This window comes from Trichosurus vulpecula, chromosome 9 (assembly GCF_011100635.1).
Source record: "Trichosurus vulpecula isolate mTriVul1 chromosome 9, mTriVul1.pri, whole genome shotgun sequence".
In the NCBI taxonomy this organism is placed as follows: domain Eukaryota; kingdom Metazoa; phylum Chordata; class Mammalia; order Diprotodontia; family Phalangeridae; genus Trichosurus; species Trichosurus vulpecula.
The window spans coordinates 44,603,207-44,626,760 of record NC_050581.1 but is presented as its reverse complement, the minus strand read 5'-3'; the positions used below and the strand labels follow the sequence as shown (position 1 = coordinate 44,626,760).

The following is a 23,554-nucleotide window of genomic DNA, read 5'->3' as shown; positions in this document are numbered from 1 at the left end:
TACTGATGGCTTTAGATAATGGATAAAACTCAGAAGCACAAACAAGAAAAAAAGTATTCATGAATGGGAGAATTGGAAAGAATGGAAGCACAATTAAACTATTCAACAAACATCTTTTAAGAATCCGTCATGTGCAAAGCACAGAGTTATGCACCTGGCATACAAAGGCAAAAACAAAAAAGACCTGCCATGATGTATTTTACATTTTATAAAGAGGACACACAAGCACACAGGTAAGACATGTACAAGACCATTTTATGAAGCAGAGAACATTAACAACTAGGACCACAGAAGGCTTTGTGAAATATATGTCATCTAATCTAAACCTTGAAGGTAAATATTGAAAGGAAGGAATAAATAGGGAGTACACAGCAGGGATGGGGGATAGCTTGTGGAAATGCACAGAAAGATATGTATTGAGCTCAGGAAAGAGTTAAGTAGTCCAGTATGACTGGAATGTAGAACATAAAAGGGAACAGTGAGAGATAATTAAGGATGGAAAGGTAGATGGGAGCCACATTGTCAAGGACTTTAAATGAAAGGCTGAAGAGTATGTATTTTAATCTAGGGACGGTAGAAAACCAGTAAAGAAGTGACATAGTCACATTTACGCCTAGGAAAATTATTTTGGTAGTGCGGGTAAGAGGGATAAGACAGAGGAGAGACTGGAAGACCAATTAAGAAGTTGTTTCAATTGTCCAGGCAGGTGACAAGAGCCTGAAATAGGGTGGTAGCCCTGTAACAGCAAATAACAGGTGGACACAAGAGAGATTATGGAGACAGAAATCATTAAGACTTGGGAACTTATTTAAAAACGGGTATGTAAGGAAGAAGGTCAAGAATGACTCAGAGTTTATAAACAAGAGTCATTAGGAAGATAGTAGCATTTACTCTTGACAGAAATAAGGAAATTTGGAGGAGGGATGAGTTGGGGATGAGAGAGGAAGAGAAATGCTGAGTTTGATTCTGGATATGATGAGTTTGAGATAGATCATTCAGGTAGAGACTGGGGACTCAACTGTGAGAACGCCATGTAAAGACATCAATCTATTCTAATTTTAGTATTTTTATTCTACAGCATGAAAAGACCTATGGATTATTTAAATAATACCAAAATAAGTAAATTAGAGATACCAAATATTAGTTTATTAGGAACTGGTCAGTGAAGACCAATTTATGTGTCTTTATAGAATTCTGATGTTCAATGAATGATGTTCCATAAAAAGTATTAAATTTGAAAGATAACAGGGTCTTTCAGAAACCAAAGTGAAAAATTTAAACCATTTAAATTATTCATGAAGCTACTCTCTCACTGTTCAGACTTGGAAAATGAGAATCAGAAAATGAGAAAATTGGAGCACCTATAACTAATCCAAAAGAATTTTTTCAGGAAACATGAAAATGTTGAGAGGAAACAGGACATAAAAATGGATATGTTAAAAAGTTACTGAAGAAATGAAATTCAAATTTGTGAATTTTGAATGAAAAGAAAATGAGCATTACATTTTCCCCCTTATAACTTAAAGGTCAAGCTTATAGAGCAAAGGAAATTTTCAAGTTTTGGACACTGGTAATTCAGCATATATCCCTTTCTGCAAAAGAGCAGTATATTATAGAATAAAACTTAGGAGTAGACATAGTTCTTTGTCTTCAAGTAGGTGACATTCTGAAGGAAGGTTTTTATACTAATATGCATCCACTAGGTTACCAAAAGTGAATTTTAAGAAATCATTGTCCTTTTATTTTCAGGATTTCAAAATGCTTTATTTTAGATTCTGTATTTAAATGACTCAGGTGAATAGGGAGTGAAAGCAACATCCTCAGTAGCTTTTTCGTGGCTTATAAAACTATACAGTGGTCTTTGATTGTAGTCCCAAATGGTTGAGTCTGGATGGGCTTTTTACTTTTAGGATCAAAACTGAAGAATTAAAAATCATCAGATTGCAACAATGGTGTTTTTGCATAGGCCTACAGACTACCAAAAAAAAGATTAACCCTAAATGACATTAAAGCACCCAAAGAGTTGCAGTGACCCCTAAAGGGCTTCAAGAAAATAAATTGATTACTGTATGAAAGAGGAGAACCAGACACATTGAAAATTTCAGGAACTGTTACATTTTCACTGGAAACAGGAAAACATTTAGTAACAGGTTTTTGGTTTGTTTGTTTTTTTCCATCATCCATGTGATGTTATTAATGAGCTAGGTGGAATTAAAGTAATATCTCCACTTATTCTTTAGGTCCAATTGTTTGCAATCTTAATCATCTAGAACCAAGTCATGAATCCAGGAATAAAGAGGCGGTAAAAGTTACATGATCAAAATTTCACTTTGCAGATAAGGCCTGAAGGCTTTCATTAGTACGTATTATTGACAAATTGCTAAGCCAATTTTATGACATATTCTAATAAGCTTAGTTATACTATTTCCAAGCCCATAGCAAATATGAAGGAGCAGATTAGTGGGGCAGTGAGGTACCCTGTAGAAGCAGAAACATTGACTGCAGCAAGAAATGAAAGCTGACAATTAAACAGTAGACATGAACCATTAAAAATTAACCAAAAAAAAAAAAAAACCCTGTGAAAACACAGCAGTCTGTTACTACTGAATATAAGAACAAATAGTCTTCTACAAACTTCATTAGATTTTAGGAGCAACACTCTATTATAGAATTGTACTCTAAACTGATATTCACAAAGATGATTCAGAGTTATCATGAAAAAGGTTAAACTATATCCAGCGGACTTATGTAATATACTTAAGTCTCATGCCAACAGTTGCAATAGATAAAAAATACTTTCTTTTTTTTTTTAAACTGATATAAAAAGTAGCCAGCTTACATGCCAACTGCTGTCGATTGCCAACCTCCCCTTTAGGCTTCACTGTTTCAGTGCCATTTATTTTACCTAAAAATTACCTATACATTGCCTTTGCCCAGTTCTGTGATAGGTATGATGGTTACTGAAAAATACTAACCTGACAAAGACATAAGGCCCTCTTATGTGTTCTAGATACTGAGGAAAATAGAGATAAACAGGACACAATGTCTGCCTTCAGGAAGTTTGCCATCTGGTAGGGGAAATACAACATACACACAAATATTAAGCTGAATATAGTCCTCGGCTAAAATCCTACTTGAATACTTCCTAACTGCAAAGTGATGATGGGTTTTCAAAAGCTTTAGCTGTGGAATGCAAACTCTGGTAGGACCTACCAAGCTAGAAAGACTCCAAGCCTAAGTCCAACTGCATGTTTTTCACATAAGGACCAGCCTATGTAATTTCAGAGAGGTTCATCACCAGAGTAATACATCGGCCACATTCTTTCCTTAAATTGCCTTGGGTAGGGGTGGGGAACATGCAGCCTTGAGGCCACATGAGGCCTTCTAGGTCCTTGGGTGCAGCCTTTTGACTGAGTCCCAAGTTTTACTGAACACAACCTTTTATTAAGGGGAGTTGTTCTGTGAAGTATGGATGCAAACAGACCCAGGGGGCTGCGTGTGGCTTTGAGGCAGTAGGTTCCCCACCCCTGGCCTAGGGCATGGAGTTTCAATATGCACCACATGCAGACAGCAGGCCCAATGCCCATCCACAGATGAGGGTTCAAACTGTAACTGTTACTTTCTGCAAGAACTTGGGCAAGTAAGTTAAGCGCTCTCGGGCTCAGTTCGCCTAAGATGAGGGCACTGGACTAGATAGACTCTAAGAGTCCTTTCCAACTCTAAGCTAGGATCTCAACTAACTGTTATGAGACTTCAGAAGAAAAGGTTACTTCCTGGATGGAGGCGGCGGTCAGGGAAAAGCATTATGGAAGAGGCCGCATTTAAACCAAGCTTCAATGGATGGAGAAGTCAACTCTTCCATTAGGCAGCATTAGCAAGCATGGTCTTGGCCATGCAATGCCAGGAAATCCTCTCCCACGCACTGGATGGGCTCCTCGAGTCCAACCCGTTCATTTTACAAAGGGGAAAACTGAGGCCCACAAGCTCGGGGCCTCTTCCTGCTGCACACGGTGGCCACACGCTTTCCAACGTTGTTGGCAAGGGTAGTAAATAACGGGCTCCTCCCAAGGCATTTCCTGCTAGAAGCCATTGACTTGCCCTGAGCAGTGGCGGCTCTGGTCAGGGAAGGCAGTGTGGCCTGAAGGAATAACTGGCTCTGACGTCATAGGGCCTAGCTCCGCTTTTTTTGGCGGGGGGCCTACATGAAATGTCCTTCTCCAGGTCACACGGTGAGCGGGTGGTAGGGTCCAGCGTCACACTCAGTCCTCGGCCTCAAAGTCCCCAGGCTCTGCACAGGCCTTTTTCATGGATGGCCTCCCATTATCGTGTGAAGCCCCCCAGTTTCTTCCTCTCCACGCTGCTAAGTTGGCCCAAAGGCGCCGCCCTTGACGGGGATCCGAGGTGTTGAAGGAGACTTCGACCTAGCGAGAGCGCTGCCCTCTCAAGCCCTCCATGCCCGCCAGCCACCGCCTCCGCTCCAGGCGCCGAGATCGAGCCCGGAGCGATCGATGCACAGCAAGAGACATTGACCTCTGCAGGCTAGACTAGTGGCACGTGGAGCAACTGATTCCCCCGCCCCGCCCACCCCGTCCCATCCCGTCCCGCCCCGAGCAAAGGGCGCTGAGTCCAGACTGTTAGTTTAGTTGAACGGTCCGAGTCTTTTCCCCTAACTCAGACGCCACTCTGGTGCAAGCGACATGTCTGAGGAGGAGAGGGACATTTTCCTCAGAGCCCGGGGCAGGACGCTGGACGCTTTTCCTGAAGGTATTGCTCATCCCCGGCCCCTTTCTCTCGGCCCGGGATGGGGGGGACGGGTAGGAGCCGAGGCCGCGAGCGGAACGGAACCTTCGGAGCACGGAGGCGGGGAGGGGCGCATTTCTTGCCGGCCCTCTTTGGCTGATGCTCGAGGCAGCCGTGGGGGGCGGGAATAGTTGCCGCACGGTGTCCCCTAGCAACGCAGTTCTCGCCTGCGGGAGCGCCTGCCTAGGACGCGGGAGGGTCCCGGGATCTCTATACCTTACTCCCCACAGAGGTCCACTCTGGCAGCATCTCCTAGCTTTCTACCCGGAAAACCAGCGTAGGTGGAGGGCGGTCCGAGGGGACCCATCTTCTCGGGCCCTCCTCCTCGGTTTCGGGCTATTCCTTCTTGAATTGGGGGAATTCCTAAGTCACGCGCTGCGTAAAAAAGTTCCGAAAAGGTCCACCCATCCCTGCGGGCTGTCTCCGCGGGGGGCCGGAGTTCGGGTGGCACATTACCTTGTGCTGGTCTGGGAAAAGATGTTAAAAGAGGCCCATCCAGACCCCACGTCTCCAAACGCCGCCCTCTATTAATGATTACTTGGCCCCTGGGTTTATTTCTTTTTCACCGCTGTGGCTGCTTTCCTCTTAAACTGCAAAAGCTGAAATTATTTAATTTTAAAGATGGATCGGGGGAGAAAATAGAGGATTTTGTTCCGTGTTGCTAACTCTGAAATAAAACCTTATTGGGAGTAGAATTAAATCCTGTGACAGAGCCAGCCTCATTTCTAAAGGTTTGTTAAGTTTTTCAGTTTTAAACAAAACAAAGTTTAGCTTCGTCTTACTTAAGCACCTGCCACATGCACGCACGGCACTGAAGGAAACTACTTACAAAAAAGAAATAGTCTTTCCCTCCATTGCTTATGTGGGGGGTGGGGGGGTGGGGCAGCTGCGTTACAACTTATTGACAGATAACTAAATATCAGGTACTTTGAGGAAGGAGAAAGCATTACTATCTGGGAATGTAAGCCTGGCTTTGTATTCCTAGTGGCACATTAGCTCAGTATTGAATAAAGATTCTGAGAAAGTGAACAGGTGCTCACCAACCATGGGGACAGTTTGTGTGAAGGTACTGAGATGGAAAATAAAATTATTATTGGCAACTAATTGAATATGAGGGGGAAAGGAGGGAACAGTCAAAGATGATTACTAGATTGTAAACCTGGACAATTGGAACTGTTGAGGTTTGATGTTTAGGGGTGCTTGGGACCCTAAAATACCAACACGCTGGGTCCTGCCGACTGAATTCGACCCAGGCCTTACAGCCAAAGAAAAATAAAGTTTATTAATGATTTGCCATATTGGGTAGAGTGTTAAGAAATCTCACTGTTTGTGTCGCTTCCTTTGACAACTGGGCCAGAGCTAATCGCCTGAGCTAGACTGAATCTGAGCACCTTCATGGAGGCAAGATGGTTCTTTTTTTTTTTTTTTTTGGAGGGGGGAAGGCAGGGCAATTGGGGTTAAGTGACTTGCTCAAGGTCACACAGCTAGTAAGTGTGTCAAGTGTCTGAGGCAGACTTTGAACTCTGGTCCTCCAAGGCTGGTACTCTACTCACTTCACCACCTAGCTTTCCCAAGAGGGATCTTATATACAGAAAGACTGTGGGAGGGATCAAGGGGTGATCATATTGTCTTGGGTAACTGGAGGAGGACTGCTTGGGAGGGTCTTGAGGAGGAGTCTAAGGAGGATCTTGATGGGCCTGGGGTAAGGAGAGGTCAGACTCCAGGAATGAGATTAAGGGTGGGAAATAGGTGAAGGCTACCTGGAGATGAAAGACAATGGAGGACTAGTTTTAGGGTAAGAGATTTAGTAGTAGATATTTTGATAGGATCAAGGGTGGGGAGTAGCTGGACAGTGGAGGGCTAGGCTAGGTTAAGAGTAACAGGAGATTTGGGTCTAGGGATAATGAAAGGCTTATGACCTCAGGCAAATGCCTCATCTGGTGGGAAGATTCTAGGAGAGTTCTAGGGGATTCCCAGAGCCTATACCCCATCAGAACAATGGTGGCAGCAAATAGGTAGTTTTGGATTCCTTTGTTGAGATGAAACAGGTCAGGAAAGATATGCAAAAAATGTTTTAGAACTGGAAGGGACCTTAGAGATATCTAGGTCAACCCCTCTCATTTTTAGATGAGGAAACAGGCCCAGATAAATTAAGTCTAGCACCCTCCTTAGGGCCACCCCCTCTCCAACTCCAAATTAAACTCCCAAGTTGGGTGCCCTGAAGTGTTATACCGAGAGTGAGTGAGACACTCCACAGAGTGTAAGTTTTAAATGGAGAATTTATTAGCCAGCATCCATTCAGGGATCAACCCAAATCAGAATGGCCCCAGTTTGGGGTAAAGAAGTAGTTTATATAGAAAATACAGGGTGCAGTGGTTAATTATCTCTTGAAGTTTATATATGTTATTTTGCAGACTCGGCAAGCCTGTGTTATTCCACTTTTTATGACCATAATATAATAAAAGGAACCTCCTGAATAGATTGTAAGTAAAACATATCAGATAGCTGACAAAGTGTCAACTGAAATTACAGTCCAGGATCCCTGTGTCCATCTTGGCCATAACTTCCCACAACATGGTAGGCTCAAGGTAAGGCAGAAGTCATATAATTCAAGATAATGTCTAGGGCTGAGGCTTTCATCCTTAATGGCCATAGACAGACCAAGGGATGCTCCAGCTTAGTCTGTTGACACAAAATAGAAACATCTCTGGGCCTACTCAGTGAAACAAAGGAAGACTGTTAGACATCAGGCTTTTTTCCTCTAGTTAGTTAGTTTACATTCCTTAGGACAGTCTTAGGGCCCAGGGACACTTGCTGAATGCCAAAGGGCAGAAACTAAGTCTGTTTTTCTTCTTCAAACTGGGGTTTTGAGTTAGGGGCTGGGGACAGGGTTTTTCTAGCAATAGCTGGCTGCTCAGGCATCACAAAAGGGCCCCTACTACCTTAGGTTCAAAGATGCTACACTCCTAAAACTGTAGCTTATGAGCCCCCACTAGTGTTTACCTTTAATAGTCAGTTCGCTCAAAGGCATTTACTAAGAAGGCATAATAAAAATAATAGTAACAAAATATTCATCCCATAAAGCTGGGGTTCGCTGTCCCATAAATAAACATGGTGTTAGTAAGAAGAGTGGGAATATATTTTTGTTCTTCTTTTGACTTTCAAGTGAATTGGATTTAAGTGAGGCAGTGCTGGGCAAAGTCATCAGCCTCACTCTCCTCCAAAGTCATTGGAATCCTGTGACAAGACAAAGTCAAGATGACTGTCAATGACTTTAGACTTTTTAAACTAGGTCTCAGTTTGAGGCACAACCCATTCTGTGATTTAGGGATAGGTAAGAATTGAGACAAAAGATGGTATAGTTTGCTATCACAAAAAAATCTGTCTGGGAGGGGAAGACCCTGTGAATTTCTGGCAAGAACCAAAAACTTGCTATTTACATTCACTCTGAGCCATCAAAACCCAAACAAAGAGCTTGAGAGGCTTGGACTGGGACCTATTATTGACCATTCAGTGAACGCCAGAATGATTTGGGTTTAAAGGCATAGTCAAGTAGCTTCATTTGAATCAAGGTGGAGTTTTTCAAAGCCTTTTTATTTTTCCAGACCTATAGTTCAAGAAATCATAAATTAAAAATTCCATGAGACCCAGAGGGGATCACATTTAGAACTGGAATGGGGAGGGGGGAGGAATAAACATTTATACAACAGCTACATTTATATAACTAAGTGCTTTAAAAAAAAAATCCTAGTAAAGCAGTAGCAATGTACCTACATAAGCCACAGTGGCTATATCATCTCATATCTTTGGCACTTTAGAATTTCTCTTCTTAAGGGGTTCTCATGTACCTTCCTTCATGAATATCATTTCTGCTAGGCTGGTTAGTCATCTGGCTTCCTGGGCCTGCCCTACTCTGAAGATCTACTAAGACTACTTATCTTTTAAATCCATAGTGGATTCTCTCTCTGCTGCTAGGGGTTATTCTTTAGCCAGGGCCGTTGGTGGGAAAGAAGGGAGAAGAAGGGTCACACTCCTCAAAACTGCTTCCTGTGTAACCAGTCTTTAGTTTGGATGGTAGCAAGCTGTCAGTCTCATTCCATCAGGGACAATTCCTTCAAACTCTATAATGGAGCAACACGATGACATCGTTGCACTTCATTTGACACATCAGTACTGCAGCTCTCTGCTACTTGGCTTCTTCTGTTGGGTTTTGGTTGGGTTTGAGTAAAACCAATCAGCTTCTTCCCATCCCCAAAGTAAATTGCCTAAATAACACAGGTAACAAATAACTTAGCTAGAGCTTGAACCCAGGTCTTCTGATGCCTAGTAAAGTGCTCTTGCTTTATTATACTCTTTCTCAATTTGAGAATTATCTTCCTAGAGATGATAATTGAACCCCTGGAAACTGGTGAGTTCAGGGCAATGGAGAAAAAAAAAAGCCCTTGTTAAGAATAGAGGTTTTGGAGACACGTTCATTTGGAGATGAGACATAGATGATGATTCATTAAGGGAGATTGGGAAGGAAGCGTCAGACAGGTCCTGGGAGAATTAGGACAAAGCAGGGTTAATGGAAGCCTGGAGAGTTAGGTCTTTGTGAATTGTAGTTCTATAGATCTGTAGAAAAGAGAGCTCACAATGGTGACCTTGATTTTCTCATTAAAGTAGGGAATAAGGTTCTGCTTAAGAGTGGTGTATATGGATAGTGTAGAAGGTTTTAGCAGGAAGTAAAAGGTTTGGAATAGCTGCTTCGAAGCATATTAGGGAAAAACAAGGATTTTTGCATAGCAATGAGTGCCCAATTAAAATTAGCAGGAATATATATTGGACCCTATGAGAGCAGTTGTATATCTTCTTTTAGTAATGTTCTGAAGTGTGATAGTGAGCATGAAGAAAATTGACAATGTAGATAACCTGGGGTTGTGGTTTGCTAAGATGTGAGTGAAACTAGGATTAGAGACCAAAGGATTCAAAGGCAGTGTGTAATTAACTAGTCAATAGTAAGATTAAATCGTGAAGGAAGGAAATGGAACCCTAGAGCTAGACTGATTGAGAGAGTATGGAGTACTAGAGAGACTGGAAGTCACCATGAGGAAAAAGAATGGAACAGGATAAACAGAATTAGGAGGACCAAGGCAGAGAAAGATGGAAGGATAAGGAGTTGTGATCAAAGAAAAGAATTTCAGCACAAGATCATGGAGGTAGCACAATTATGAGTGATAGCAAGATCTAAGGTTTGACCATCCCTGTGTTTATTACGTTAAAGATATAAAGGTGTGTTTCAGCAGTCCAACTACCAGCTGCTGTGGGGATGTAAAACCAACCACAACCAGCTCACAAAATGCTGCAAGCCCAGGTTCTTTTGATCTGCTTTACTAAGGAAAGCAACGTTAAGGGGTTAACAAGATAACTTTAATCCAGCATACAAATATCATTCACTTAGTTCAGGGGGAAAAGCCAGCACCCTGAACTTCAGAGCAAATACAAACAAATTACAAACATCAATAGACAGACCTTGTCTGATTCAAATCCCAATTCATAGTTACCAGAGTTTAACAAAGTCCCAATATCGGTTTACAAGCTGGAGGGCTCTTAGCTACAGCTGCCCGCCATCGCCATATCAGCTGGACACCAAGAATGAGAGCCTTAAGCAAATAGCTCTGTCTTCCCTTTTTATGCAGCTTCAGACATCATCAAAGGTCATCTGAGCAACCAGAACTTAGGCTCCTTTGGTTGGGTCCAGTGTTAGCACCTCCCTTCTCTGGCCCCACCTGGAGCCCCACCTTAGTTACCAATTCATACCCACATAGGCTTAGCACCTAATAGGGGTTTGGGCCTGGGGCTTAGTACCTAGTAAGTCTCAATCAAAGATACTTAATCATTTTAAGACAGTAAGAAAGTCCCAACTTAATTGTTACAAGGAGGTTAATGAACTGGGAAACCAGTAAGTTCCAAGGGACATCAGTTTCTCTATTTTGTATTTAATCTTTTGAATTTAAGTTCTGAAGTTTGAAAGAAGGCCTTGGGGTAGAGAGGAGAAGAGACTGTCAGCCAGTTACTGAACTCTTTAACGATGGAAGGAGAGTGATCTGAAGGCTTGTAGAAACTGGCTCTTTTGTACCATCCAGAAATGTAAATATTGACACATAGTTTCATAGGATATCATGCCAAAGCTTGATAACTGCTGATGCAAAAATGTAAGTACAAAGAATTTAATTGAGTAGCCTCATTTGGGAAAAGGGGCATGCTTTCTTTCCCAGATCTGTCCTATGTAAAACCTCGGTGCAGACTGTCATAGGATCATAGATTTATAGGGGAAAGGCATCTCAAAGATTATCTAATACAGTCCCCTCATTCTAAAGTTGGAAAATCTGGTAACTGTACGTATTACTGATTTCTCAGACATTTAGAAGCCCTGTCTGTTGATCTGTGCTATTATTTCTGCTTGTAATTTCTGTTTGTATTTTCTCTGAAGTTCAGGGTGCTGACTTTTTCCCTGAATTAAGTGAATGATATATGTGTGTGTGTGTGTGTGTATGTATATATGTGTGTGTGTGTGTATACAGACACACACACACACACACACACACACACATATATATATACACATATATATATATATATACACATATATATATTCAATTAAATTAAGATTGTTGACCGCTTTGAAGTTGCTTTCCTTTAGAAAAGCAGATCAAAAGAACCTGTGCTAGCAGCCTTCCTGTGTGCTGGTGTTATTGGTCTTACACCTCCACAGCAGTTGCAAGTAGCATTGTTGTTAGAGTATCTTTATATTATATACATACACATATAACTTATTACCTTCCCCATCAGAATGTGAGTTAACTGTGGTTAGGGATTATTTTATTTGTATTTGTAACCCCAGTGCCTGACACATGGTAGGCACTTAATACTTTTTTATTGTTGTTAATTAAGCTCTTGCTTTGTGTCCAGTATTGTGCTGAGTACTTAAGATGAAAATACAAATCAGGACAATTCCTTCCCTCATTATAATAGAGGGAGATAACACCTATCAGGATGTGGTGGCAGGACATCACCTGGATGGTAAGTGGAACTATGTGCCTGAGGTGATAGTTGTGTCATTTTGATTACCATTCTGAAAGGGAGCATAAGAGGCAAGATGGAAAATGACCAAATGAAGATTAGAATGACTTAGCTCAGATAAAATGTGGTAATAAGTTCATAGGAGAAAGTAATAAAATATAATAAGTGCACAGGAAATGAATTGTTAAAAATATTTGAGAACTCCAAGAGAACATATTAGGGAGGAGCCACAATTAAAGAGGGCAGCATTGAGGAGACAGCATCTGAAATGAATCTTGAAGAATTGTCAGGATCTTTACAGGTAGAACTGGCAGGACAATCATTTTAGATATAGGGAAACATGTAGACAGGCAAAAACACTGAGGTGGAAAAGCATAGAATTCATTATACATGAAAATGAATAGTCCAATTTGACTTTTTTGTTGTACATAAAGGGGTATTGTATGAAATATGCCTTGAAAGGTAAGTTGGAGCCAAATTCTGGAGGGTTTTGAATACCAAACCTGGAGTGTTCTGTATTTGGTAGTCAGTGCGAAACTATTTAAAATTTTTGAGTAGAAGAACAATATGTAGTATAGACCCTGCACAAAGGATTAAGGGAAAAGAGAAACAGTTATACAGTTATGGGATGGAATTGTCATGGAAAGAAGGAAATGACACCTTAACCCACCACTTTAAGTTTGAGTAGGATCTATATATAAATAAATGTAGAGAGAATGAAGGAGAGCAATTTCAGCAAAGCCTATAGCATGAGCAAATGAGTCATTGTGTTGTAGCTGGGGGACTGTAAGGGTTGTCTTGAGGATTATGTTGAATAATAGTGAGAAAGAAGGTTCAGTGGAATTCTCTGGGTGGAGAAGGAAGAAAGAAGATATTGGGAAGTCTACATGATATAAAAACAATATGTAAAAATTTTATTTTAAAAACATTTTAAGTTAAAAAAGATCAAATAGGTAAGATGATACCTTATTTTAAAGACCTTAGAAAGCTAGGCAGGAGAGTTTCAGTGTGATTTGGTAATAATAAATTCATATTACATGATCCTTTATAGTTTACAGATTGCTTTCCTTACAACAAATCTGTGAGAAGGAGGTCAAATAATTTTTCCTGACTGTCACACTGAGTGGTAGAGCCAGGACTTGAACCAGTCAGGTGTTCTCCACTAGATTCATTTCCCTTTCACTGTAAGGAGCCATTATGAGTTCTTAAATAGAGGAACATGTTTAAAAAAATGACATTTTTTGATTCTTGGAAGAAGCCTATTAGATGATTTGAATGATCAGGAGACTAGACCCAGAAACATTGGTCTGCTATGAGTTCAGGAAAATCTAGAGACCAGAAAGATTTTGAGTAAATTTGAACCAACAGTGCGAGAAAGCATGCTATCTTCCTGGGATGTACATTTTGCATGTGATTGAGGACCTCTTGTCAGACCCGAGGGAAATTATGGAATAACTCAGATTTTTTAAAGACATGGACAAAAGAATGGAGAAGTCCTGTAAGAACAATATCAGGGAGACAATTGCAATGTGAGCTGAGACTTTGGATAAGTAATATTATGCTATTTATACAGAATTGCGTGGTGTTTTTAGACTGCAAAATGTTTTACCTAGTGATTTCATTGGAGCCTAACAACATTGTGAGGTAGGTATTCCCATCTTCGTTTTACAGATGAGGAAACTGAGGCTTAGAGAGGCTGAATGACTTTCCCACAACCACACAGCTAGTGTTGGAGACAGGCTTTAAATTCAGATTTTCCTGAATTGAAGTTCAACACTATCCACTTGTCACACTGCCTCTATAAATACCTAAGTCAACAAAATGGACTTTTTTTTTTTGCTATGCTCTTAGTAGTAAGAATACTGAAGAGCGGATATATTTTTGCTACATGTGGATAGAAACATGATAGCAAAAAGGGAACTAAACTCAAGAAAATGATCTTCAGGCTGGGAAAAATAAAACAAAAATGGTTAATAAGAATTGAAGCCTGAAATAAATAAGGAAAATAAGTGAACACATAGTTGCTTAAGTGAGTTCAGTCATTTGAAAATAGTAAGCTGTATCATAACTGTCTTTCTTCCCCAGCACCTAGCAAAGTGCTTTGCACATAATTGACACAACGTTAAATTGAACATTGAGTTGAATTGTTAGGAAGCATCAATAGACATATAGTGACCACAGCAAGGGAATTGATAGTTCTATATATTTTGCCATGATCAGGCCACATCTGGAGTTTTACGTCCACTTCTGCGTGCCGTTTTTTAAAAGGATGTTGACAAACTGGACTCTGGCCAGAGGAGAGTAACCGTGATGGTAAAGCTTTAGAAACCATGCCATATAAGAATTAGTTGAAGGAACTGGAGATGTTGAGCTTAGAGAAGATTTAAGTGGGACACAATAATCTTCAGTGAAGAATTGCTATGTGGAAAAGGCATTAGATTTGTTTTGCTTGTCCCTAGAGGTCAGGAATGAGAGCTATAGGCAAAGGTTATAGGGCAGTGGATTTTGATTCAACTTAAATAAAAATTCCTACGATTATCCAGATAATGGAATGTGCTACCTCTAGGGGGAAAGTAAATTCCCTGTCACTGGAGGACTTTAGGCAGAGTCTGGATGACCAGTTGTTTGATATATTAGTGCTATGAATCATGACTTGGGTAGAGTTAGACTAGAAGGCCTCAGAGGCCTGATCCAACCTCCTAAGATTCCCTTCTATAATTTAATTAGCAATTATTTATCCAATATCTACTATGTAGAAGGTATGGTGTTAGCCATTTGTTATATGAGATACAAAGAATAAAGGACAGATTCCTTTCTCTTAAGAAGTTTGTCACTTATATATATATATTTTTAAATTTCTAACTGTTCCTACCTTCTCAGTTACCCAGCTTACGCTCCTTTCCTTTATGCTAAAATTCCTTCAGCTGCTATAGTCAAAGCCATGCCACCAAAGCTACGCTCCAGTTTATAGTGTTTTTCAGGGGAAGGAATTGAAAGACTGTGAACGACCAGAAAGATGTCGATAAAACCAGGAAAGCCACCTGGAAATAAGTATCAGTACTTATCAAATACTATCAGTATTTGACAGATTAAAAGTAAAAACCTGGACTAGAACCCTGAGCCCCTGCTTCCAAGTGTGGTACTAATACTGTGCAGGTATGGAAGGCTCCCTAGGAACAAAGCCAGGACCTCTTTTTCTCATTCTTAAAATACTACAAATCATTTCTCTTAATTTTCTCCTTTCTGTAGGACTTCCTAAAAGTAGGAAGGTTCCATGACTTAAATGACTCTGTTACACAGCAATCCTACTCAGTATGCATCGTAAACAGTAGTATCCTTAGGTAGGGAAGGGGAAAGTTGTGTTCTGTAACAGTGCCAATACTGGTCAAACATCTAGTGGGAATCATTTTCAAACTCACTTTGAAATCTGCTTCCATTTTTGATTCTCTCACTCCATGATCCCCTTACAATTAGTCTTCTTCATTCAATTAGCTTTTTCTCCTGTTCTAGGGTGTTGTACTACCATTGGGTTCAGGATTAGGTTTTGTAGGAAATTGGCTAGAACAATCTAGAAACAATTTCTAGGAGATAGCAATAAAAGCATTTATTAAGCACCTACTCTATACTGTGCTAGACCCTGGGGTGTCTCCAGAAACCAACTAGACCTTGCCCTCAAGGAGCTTCTATTCTAAAGAGTGAGACAATGTAAATATTGACAAATATAGAAAAAATAGATACAAAGTATTATTTTTTTTTTGGAGGGGGCAAGGCAGGGCAATTGGGGTTAAGTGACTTGCCCAAGGTCACACAGCTAATAAGTGTGTATCATGTGTTTGAGGCCGCATTTGAACTCAGGTCCTCCAGATTCCAAGGCCAGTGCTCTACTCACTGCGCCACCTAGCGGCTCTGATACGAAGTATTATTAAAAGTACACGGCAGTGATGAAACATCAGCAGCTGGTGGTCCTGAAAGGCCTATCTATAGGAAGTAGTTCTTGAGCTGAGCCTTGAAGTGCATCCCAGGAAGTGGAAATCACTTATGCAGAAGCAAAGAGGAAGGAGATGACATGTTGTATATGAGGGACAGCAAGTAGGCCATTTGGGCTTATGATAAGACTACAAAGTAACCAGATTGTAAAATATCTTCAAATGCCAAACAAGTGAGGTTGTCTTTTATCCTAAAAACAATAATAAGGACTTTCTAAAGCAGGGGAGTTACATGATCAGACCAGTGTTTTAAAAATATCACTTCAGTTGCTGTGTTTGTGTGGTGGATGAATTGGAAAAGAAAGAAACTAGAGTGAGGAGATTGAGCAGGAGTCCAGGCAGGAGGTGGTGAGGGCCTGAGCTGGAGAGATGACACTATGAACAGAGAAGAAAGACTAGAACTTGGTAACTGAATTAATACATGAAATAAGGTAGAATGAGGAATTGAGAATTACCCCAACGTTGCAAAACTGGGTGACCAGAAGTTTCCTTAGGACAAAGAAAAAAATGATTGTCAGTCAAGCAAATTGTATTTCCCTTAATTCAAGCAACAAAGTAGGGTGGGAATGATATCTAAATCTATTTGAATGGTGAAGAAATACTTATTTGGTTTGGCCAACACAGATATATGTTGTATCTATTGTAAAATTTGCTCTTAAGTGAAGAATGGCAAGTAAACAAATGGATTCTTTCTCTTAATTTTATTACCACTTCCTTTTTTATTTGTATGGGCCATTTTAATGATTTGCTCAACCTTTTCTTCCAACAATGTTAAATACAAAACCTGGATACAATCATGCCCTCTTCCTATAAGATATTCTGCTAATCTCAGTTTGAAGGATATTACATAAAAAAATAAATTGTGTAAATTTCCACTGGGAGGTGTAAACTTCTAAGCTGTGTTCATATATTCACCTTAATTAGGGAAATTGGTAATTAGCTTTCCTTAACACATTTCCCAATTAAGACTGCTCTTTCATAACAAACAGTTTCCTTTTAGACAGGCTTTTAATAAGTCATGTGTGAAGAAAAGAAATGTTTTTTTAAAGATATAAATGTGAAAGAAAGAGTAAAACATTTCTAAGTATTAAAGAAATAAAAGATTTTGTTTTACATATAGGCAGTTGCTTTCTTGTCCTAAGTTATCAACTCTCTTTTTCCAGCATGCTTTATCATTCTTATTGCCGTGAGGGTAATTTTTTTTTCCTGAAGAAAAAGACTCTCTAGTGCTTTAAAAAAAAGATAATCTTCAGACATCTTAAATCTTTCCAACTTCTTCAGGTACACAGAGCATGTTTAGTGTCCCTAAAGATTCTTTTGATTTTCTCTGGGGAAATCTTCCCATGTAGTACTGAATAAATACAAGTTCCATTAAAATGACTCACTTCATCTTTTCAAGGATTTGCCTTCATCACTGTATTTCTTGTTTCCTCATCTACAAAATAAAGGTATTAAATGAACTCTGAAGTCCACTCCACTATCGGCATATTCCATGATCATCTCTCAAATCTAGAAAATTCTATGGCCACAGAAGTGGTAGAAGACTAGATTTTAAAATGCTTCTTAAAAATATAAATGAGATTATGAATAGTATTGAAAATATAATACCATGATTTAAAAAAAATCTTTAAAGGGCATGAATACATGTCTTAATAATACCAAGTGTATTTGCTGAACCATTACTAAATCAAGTATGAGAGAATTATTCATGTTTTTAAAAGTATGTTTTGTTTTGTCTTTTGACCATCTGAAATCTATCAAAATGTAGGCTAGCTCTTCACTTTTATATAGGCTTAAAGCTTACAAAGGACTTTAATCACCGTAGCCCTGTGAAGTAGCTAGTATGCGAACAGAGGATGTGACCAGGATTATGTCCGAGCAACTTAACAAGATTGAAGGACGAAGTTTTTTATTGTGTCTCTGAGAGGTACAGTGTCCTCATTGATCACCCTTTTGGTTAGGGGTGGAAAGTACCTGTGGCTTCTCTACTTTCTTACTTGGTGACTCCCATGAGTTCAATTATCATCTCTATGCAGGTGACTTCCAGAGATAGACCCAGGGCTAGCCTCTTGAGCTCTAACATCATATCACCAACCATTACATATTTCAAACTGAATTTCCCTTTGGTATCTCAGAGCCATAGAACCTGAGATTTGGAAGGGAGGTCAGTGGCAATCTAGTTCTGTTGTTCTCATTGGTCCTTCATTTAGGAAGACTAATGGCATCACAGGGTGATGTCTTGACTTTTGTGCGAATTGGATTTGTGAGGTAGAGTTGCATAAAACCATCAGTCTCACTCTTCCAGAGTCATTGAAGTCCAGTGGCAAGGCAAAAGTCAGGATGACTGGTGATAGTCCAGAATGCAGCGAATGACCTTGGCATCTTTGTTGTCTGATCAAGCTCTAAGCACTCTGCTTCAGGCACTTCCATGGCCCTTGGAATAAATTGTTCTCTTCCCCCCATTCCACCTGGGGAAGTCTTCACATGCTTGGGGTAGACACTCCCCTAACTCACCAGTGGGTTTGTGGAAGAACTGGGTGAAGTTGGACACCAAAGGTAAATAAGCAGCCCTCACACCCTAGTCCTCCCTGAATGTCCCATACACCGCCCCCCCACCTCCCGTATGAGAAAGGAATCCCTATAGTGACATGCCCAATAATTCATCCTCCATCCCATTTGAAAACCTCCAAAGTAGGAGGGTGGGGGATTGCAAGCTTCTCCACTTGTCAGCTGCCCGTTCCGTCCAGTCCTTTGGACAGCTCCAGTTATTAGGAAGTTCTTCTTGACACCAAGTGTAAATTGGCGACTTTGCAACTTCTACCCATTGCTCCTGATTCTGTCCTCTGGGGCCAAACAGTCTGTTTCCTCTTCCACATGACAGTTCTTCAGACACTTGAAGATGAGTATCAATAATCGCCCCCTTCCCCACCCTCCTCCTTCTCCAGGATAAATATGCCTACTTCCATCAACAAGTCTTCACATGTCATGGACTCAGGGTCCTTCACCATTCTGGTTGTGTTGGACACATTCAGGTTTATCAATTCCTTTTTTAAACTGTGGTGCCTAGAACTGAGCACAGTGAACTACTGTTTATGCCTATACTGGTGAGTTATAAGTTGATTTTTTTTGTATCCAAGTACAAGATTTTACATGTATCCCTATTGAATTTCATCTTACTAGACTCAGGCCACTGCTCAAGCCTATGAAGATCATTTTGGAGCCTGACTCTGTCATCTGCAAATTGATGTACATCTCATCTGTGCCTTCATCCAAGTTACTGATAAAAATATAAGTCAGCGCAAGGGCAAGCACAGATCATGTGGCCCTCCACTGGAGACTTTCTTTCCACATTGACAATGAACCATTAGTGACTTCTCTTTGAATCTAGCTGTCCAACCAGTTCTCAGTCCTTCTGATTGTATGGTCATCTATGAAAGCAGATTCATCTGAGTAAATGACAATTTTTGATACTCCTTTCAACTAATAACTTCTATCGTCCCTATTTGGTAGAATAGGAAGCTGAGGCGCAGGGAAGTTTAGCGATTTGCTTAAAGTCATTTAGCTACTTAGTGGCAGAGCCAGTAAGACTTCATATTCCTTTTGTATTCTCTTGTGAACACCCTGGCTTCCTTTAAATCCCAACTCAAGTCTTACCTTTTACAAGAAGCTTTCTCTCTTAATTCTAGTGCATTCCCTCTTTTAATTATTTCCTGTTTACCCTATATATAGCTCGCTTTGTATAGATATATTTACATGTTGTCCTCCTCCCATTAGATTATAAGCTCCTTGAGAACAGGGACTGTCTTTTTATTCTTTTTTTATCTAGTGCTTACTTAGCACGAGTCTGTTACATAGTAGGAGTTTAAGAAATATTGATTGATTTAATTGATTGGTGGGTAAAGCTCATGTTTAGGTGAATAATAGATTCTTTCAGCAAATAGAAAAGTGAAAAAGAAGAAGACATAGTTGGCACATCCAGGGAAAGGTGAAAAATTTTGAAAAGGTGATACCATCCTTTAGAGACTTTGAGAGGTATTGGGAATAGGTGATTGGGTTTTTGTTTCTTACTATGAACCAGTAATGTTGAAAGCTGCTCAGTGGGCAGAAGTATGGTTTGCCCATTTGTTTTACTGCTTCCTTGAAGAGCTGGTACTTCTGGATTTTGGGAGGGCCCCAACATTGGATTTCAGAATTTCATAGGACTCTCAAAAAGTGTATGATTAATTTGTAATCCATTCTCATGTCCCTGCGGCATGTAATTTAAAGAATATTTCTCTTGGCATAGCAGTCACAAAAATAAATTCTGACGTACTTATATGTAACTATTGTATTTAATTTGAGGCAGAGAGCTATTTTATAATAAGGGAACTTGGGTTGTCACACCTGAAAGAATTCAGAAGTAGTGAATAATATTATGACACTATTTCTACCACAAAAATGGGATTAATCCCAAGATAAGATTAGGAGTATTACTGAACACATTTTGGTTGTGATTCACTGCAGAGTACAACTGTGACAAATTGCAGAAATTTCATTTTATTGGCATTTGTTATCAAACTAAAAACTTTTCCAATCCTCCGTTAAGGTACTCATCATTCCCATTTCTAAGCAACTGAAACAACAAAGTATGATATAAAAGAAGTTAATATCTAGCCAAGTATTTTTTAAAAAGAAAACAAATATAAAATGACTTAGCTATCCTCAGCAGTCAATTCTTAGTTAACTGTGTAATAACGTCTGATTTCTAGTGGATATGTGTGGCTTCTCCAGGACTATTATCAGTGTCACCTTGAGACTGAAGAATGAACAACAGCCAGTAGATGAGATTCTTAACACTTTCTTGCAGTGAGTACATCTGAGATTTTATGGACTAGGACTAGACATAGTAATTGTCCATTATTTTAACTTTACTCCTTAAAGGAAAGTTATAGGATTAAAGAAATTACTTAAAGAAATAGGATAGAATTTCCATTTTTAAAAAGTAAGATTTAGCCTTGTTTTCAATGGTAAATTACTTGAGATTATCGATCATTTGCAGTTTTAGCACATAATAGGGACATATAGTTAAGCAGTATTTAGTCACATAGTCCCAGATGAGTGGTTAAAAACTTGATTCATTTGCTTGTAGTGGCTCTTTTATTATAGCAGGGCATTGATGAGCTGATAATAGCCAAAAGCGTCAATGAGATGTTTAAATTAGAGTGTGTAAAAAAAAAAAAGTCTACTTCGTTAACAATTAACAAACACGCCTAAAAGGTGTAATAAAAATGACAGGAAAAACTACACGTGCACAAAAAAATTCAGGGTAAGTGGATATTAGATATTAAATATATTTAGATATTAAAAGTCAGAATGGTTAGTTTGATGTCTTATAATTAGTTCAGGATATTGTAATATTAGAAATATGAAAGACAAAGAATCTGCAGTCAGTTTAGAAATTAAGCCAGTATAGAAAAAAGTTGTTGAAGCCTTATTTTTAGCATAATCTATTTCACAAATTATATATAGTTTATATCTGAGATATAATTTCTGTGAGGCTTCCCCTATGTCACGTCTGGCATGAACCAGCAAATAGGGCATCACCTGAGTTGGAAGATGTGAAAAGGATACCATTTTCCTGAAGTATGGAGGGGGAGATTAAAGATGAGAAGACAGCAAACATTATGCTAGGGCAGGCCGAGGTCAGTTAACAGATTTACCTGTGGGACACATGGTATCCAAAGGGGTAAAGACAAGCACTTTTTAGAGAATCCAGGGCAAAGGAAGAGTTAAGAAGGCACAGCACAAGACAGATTAGGAAACTGATACTTTTTTGAAACACAGACTGCCTCTTGAAAGCTTATGTCCATTTAAGTTGTAAAGGCTTGCTTTTCCTTACCTCTTGTGGTCCCAACCTAGGATCCCATTACCTCTTGCTGATCCAGCTCCAACCTGCTCTTTTCAATTGGCATACCATCCTTTCCCCTACAACATCTCCCCACACCAGGAGACCCTAGCTTGATGGGGTAACTTCCTTCAGCGGAAAGCCTCTCCTAACATTCTAAGGTGTATGCTCTGTGTACTGACACCCTTGTCCTTTCTTTGAACCCCTAGACATGCCAGTCTAATAGGCACTGGAGGCAGTAATGATACTACTATGAATTGAAAATATCCTGTGAACCTTCTTCCTTGAATATCTACTCATGGTGGGTGGGACTTGGAGGGACAGCATAGGTCAAGACCAGCCTGTTATACCAAAGATCAGTTCAGGATGTAGTGATACTGCAGTGAGGTGTCTAGAAGCAGGTCCCATGGCAGATTTACCAACTGAGTGATAGGAGGGGTCTACCAACATTTATGGCAATTTCCAGGAAGAGCTGCTGGTTATCCATGCCTGATGGCTTATGCTCCAGGGTTCCATATGAATTCAGTTCATTTTGCTTCTACAAGCCTTTATTAAGTACCTACTATATACAAGGCCCTATGCTAGACACTGGTAGTACAAGACAAAAATTAAATAGGTCTCTGCATCCAAAAAAAAAAGTTTCTTTTGGACAATATCACCTAGATAAGTAAATATGAAGTAATTTAGTGTGGTTAGAAAGCATTAGCCACTGGTAAGGAGCTTAGAAGGGTGGGGGAAGAGGGTGGAACTCAGGCCAAGCTTTTTGTAGAAGATAGTACCTGAGCTGAGCCTAGAAAGGAACTAGGGATTCTAAGAGATAGAGGTAAATGGGAAGAGAATTCCATGCCTGGGGGACAGTTTGTTCAAAAACACAGATAGAAAAACAGGAGATGGAATGAATGTTCTGTACGAAAATGGCAAGTAGGCGAGTTTGACTGGAATGTAGAATGCTGGGGGAGGAAGGAGTAATATGAACTAGTCTGCAGGAAGATAATTTGTAGCCAGGTTGTGAAGGGTGTTAAACACCAATGAGAGGAGTTGGTATTATATCCAAGAAACAGGGAGCCACTAAACTTTCTTGAGCAGTGGAGTGACTGTCACACTGGTGTTTTAGGAATAATAATTTCCAGCCACGTGGAAAATGGATTGGAAAGAGGAGAAGCTGGAAGCAGGAAAATCAATATGGAGGTTATTACAATTGTCTAAATTAGAAGTGATCCACCACTATAGTGGTTGTGGCCCTGTGAATAAAGAAAAGGCCGTGGATTTGAGAGATGTCACACACATAAAATCAACAATACTTGGCAACTGATTGGCTATGGGGAGTGAGGGAGAAGGAATAGTTATGGATGACTCCAAGACTGGAAATATGAGAATGATGATGATGCCCTTAAAAGAATTAGAGAGGGTTTTTTTTGGGGGGGGGGGGCACAGTGAGTCAGAAGGGAAAATGACAATGTTTGGTGTATGTTGAGTTTGACCTGCCTATAAAGCACCTAGGTGGAGATGTCAAGAAGGCAGAATGAAGTGGTGCTCAGCAATCTGTATTCTGCTTCAGATGCTCATGTGGTATGCCAAAGATCAGCCTCAGTAGTCTCCAGCTTTCCCATGTAGTCCATGACTAGGAGGATTGTGGTACAGATTGAATGCAAGGAGGGAATGTGGAGTTAAACTTGTTCATCTAGGAGGCCATGTTTTGGGTGGACAAGGGAACTGAGTTTTTATAACAGTGCTAAAATAGGCAATAGACTCATCATTATGGTAGACATTATGACCACAGAGATATTAAGTACTCTGTCTATGCTTCAGACACAAGTTGTAT

At 40.0% G+C, this 23,554-nt stretch overlaps 1 protein-coding gene across 3 annotated transcripts in view; it reads left to right on the top strand.

Annotated features, from left to right (window-relative positions):
* The first annotated feature begins 4,588 nt into the window (after window positions 1-4,588).
* CPPED1 (calcineurin like phosphoesterase domain containing 1) overlaps window positions 4,589-23,554 on the top strand; it is a 113,600-nt gene continuing 94,634 nt past the window's right edge. For 2 of the 3 annotated variants that reach the window (XR_005009158.1, XM_036739344.1), the window contains exon 1: window positions 4,589-4,764. Coding sequence is in view for 2 of the 3 variants with exons in the window: in XM_036739344.1 (XP_036595239.1) it covers window positions 4,698-4,764 (67 nt within the window). In the remaining variant the exon portion in view is untranslated. The remainder of the gene's footprint in view (window positions 4,765-23,554) is intronic. The other variant, XM_036739345.1, reaches the window with a different exon arrangement.